Source organism: Sinocyclocheilus grahami, unplaced genomic scaffold (assembly GCF_001515645.1).
Source record: "Sinocyclocheilus grahami isolate Dianchi unplaced genomic scaffold, SAMN03320097.WGS_v1.1 scaffold50.1, whole genome shotgun sequence".
NCBI lineage: Eukaryota > Metazoa > Chordata > Actinopteri > Cypriniformes > Cyprinidae > Sinocyclocheilus > Sinocyclocheilus grahami.
This window is the reverse complement of record NW_015505229.1, coordinates 877,210-879,668: the sequence shown is the minus strand read 5'-3', so window position 1 is coordinate 879,668 and position 2,459 is coordinate 877,210. Positions and strand designations below refer to the sequence as shown.

At 43.4% G+C, this 2,459-nt stretch overlaps 1 protein-coding gene across 1 annotated transcript; it reads left to right on the top strand.

The window, feature by feature from the left end:
* The first annotated feature begins 300 nt into the window (after positions 1 to 300).
* On the top strand, positions 301 to 1,890 carry LOC107583151 (uncharacterized). Its single transcript, XM_016269266.1, has 2 exons — positions 301 to 307; positions 882 to 1,890. The coding sequence occupies exon 2, from the start codon at positions 922 to 924 to the stop codon at positions 1,555 to 1,557; it is 636 nt and encodes a 211-aa protein (XP_016124752.1). The 5' UTR covers positions 301 to 307; positions 882 to 921; the 3' UTR covers positions 1,558 to 1,890.
* The last annotated feature ends 569 nt before the right edge of the window (positions 1,891 to 2,459 follow it).

The following is a 2,459-nucleotide window of genomic DNA, read 5'->3' as shown; positions in this document are numbered from 1 at the left end:
TGATGCTTTTGGAAAACAAAGCCGTGATTGATTCAGTAAAGGATCCATCACTGATTCAAATTACGGTCTTTTTGAATTAATTGATTAAAAGGACCGGCTCGTAAGAGTCATTTGTTTGGGACTTACGCTGTTTTTGATTCACTAAAAGTATCGACTCATAAGAGTCATTTGTTCACGAATCAGAATGGTAGGTCGCAATATGTTCAGGAAAGGCAAACAGCTCACTCTTAAACATGCTTTTATAGTTATTTCGCAGTACAAGAACTTTTTATTTCCTTCTCGCTTTCAATTCGAGATGAAAACTCGGGTATTTATTAGTTTATTTTATAAATACTGACTTATTTTTGCAGCCGCCGTGTAAGAAAAGCTGAAGGGCGCGCTTCCGCTGAAAAACGATCCAGAAAACGCCTGACACGGAGTAAAAATATACTTCTCGCAATGCGAATCAATATGAGATGAAAATCATATTTATTTAAATCACAGTACTTTTTGAAAAGGATCGTTACTCTCATTTACAAAAAAAGTGTATTACCATGACTGATGATATTATTATGGTAATGTATACAAACTGCCTTGGAATACCATAATCCTATGGTATACAAAAGTGTTATGGTACTGAGATGGTACCATGGTACTTTGAAATGTACCATGATGGATGAAGAGATAAGGTGGTGTCTATTATAGTTCACATCCAAAAAACTGCATGTATATTTATCGTGACTACTACCAAGGTGTAACATTCAAAATACCACAGCAATACATTTTTGTAAGTGTAACACACAATACCACTATATCAAACTATTATGGTAATGCCATTAGGGATATAAAGAGGCATAAAATATATTGAATTCTCTGTATCTGTCTCTTTATTTGGCCCACAGAGCTGGCACTGTTGCTGTTATCTGGCTGGTTTCCATTGCCATGGCCCTACCTAAAGTCACGTACATCCAGTTTGACAGTGGCTGCACGTGGTCGGTGGGCCGCGGTCACTGGCTGGGCTTCCTCGTTCCTGCATTTCTGGTGTATTACGTGGCTCCTCTACTCTGTATCGCCCTGCATTGCGGGCTCATCATCACACACCTGTACCGCTGCCGGGGCACTCTAGCCGCAGACCACCGCAACAAAAAAGCCACAGCCCTTCTCATCGGCTCCACGCTGGTGTTCGCCATTAGCTGGCTGCCTTATTACGTGCTAGAGTTTGTCAATGTTTTATCGCCCTCCCTTAATTCCGTCAGCTCACCCGAAAGCCCCACCTCCAGCTCCACCGCCCCGTCGCCGGCGTCAAGTACGGAGGTGTCTTTGCTGTGGGAGGTGGCCTCGCTGTCTGCCATTCTTCTGATTTGTCTGGCACCTTGCTGGAACCCGCCACTCTACTTCCTGCTATCTAAGCCAGCCCTGAGGCAACTGAGAGGGCTGCTACCCATCATGCACCAACACTGGAGAGCTGCTACCTTCCTACAGCACATAGTGCCAAAACACGCTCCCACACAGCCCCACTCACAGCCTGGGTCTCAACACGTTCCTCAGAACATACTAGCAGCAACGCACCCACAATGAGAACATGCGCACTCAGATCGACATGGTAAGGCACAGCACATACCTGCTTCACAGCAAAGCACACCCACACGCAGGCACAAAGTACACACACGCCACACACACAATGACAGGTATTTTCTGCCAGAGCATCCTCATCCCTGTCATGCTGGCTGAGATGGTGAGTTGCTTAGTAACACTACAGAGAGGAACAGAAACATAAGACCATGGACCTCTGCATTTATGGCTCAGCATCACATTTTACAATGTTCCAGAATGCCAGCTGCTCTCTTCCCCTTTTTCAAAATCTCTCTCTCACACTAAAAACGTATCACAGCAGATTTTTATCACCAACTCGGTTGCGCTCACACACATTAGCGTGTTCTCGACAACATATGTGTTCATTTTTAATTAGCTTGTTTCTGATTGTGCCGCTTGTGCGGTGAGTAATAGATTAGATTTGTGTGGGCTGGTACTGTATATCAGATAGATCGTCTATAAAGGCTAAATGTAGTGCGTTTGAGTCTCACTTGCTGATCATTGATGTTATGAATCATCGATATGTGCTGTAATGAGTTTTTTGACAGTCATTGTCAGCCTTATGTGAAATGCAATGCACTGTGATTTCGGAAATGGGAAAAGTATATAAATATTTCCCATTAATGACAGAGGCATGGCTGAGAGAACTCAGCAGCTCTCAGAACTGTGTCACCTGCGGATGAGTCATCCTACTTCACAAGATTTTTTTCATTCTCTGCTGATATTGTAGCCAGTGTAATAAAATGTGGATCTGAATTGATCCGGCAATTTTTCTCCTTGAATTTCCATTCCCCATGCTCCTCCCTCCTAATAAGTTCATCTCTTTTCCCTGATCTGAACTGAGAGGAGGGATAAAAGAAAAGGATACAGCATACAGAGTTGAAAAA

Bases quoted from the DNA above. Each gene is read 5' to 3' on its own strand.
- LOC107583151 (XM_016269266.1), top strand. From the start codon at position 922: ATGGCCCTACCTAAAGTCACGTACATCCAGTTTGACAGTGGCTGCACG.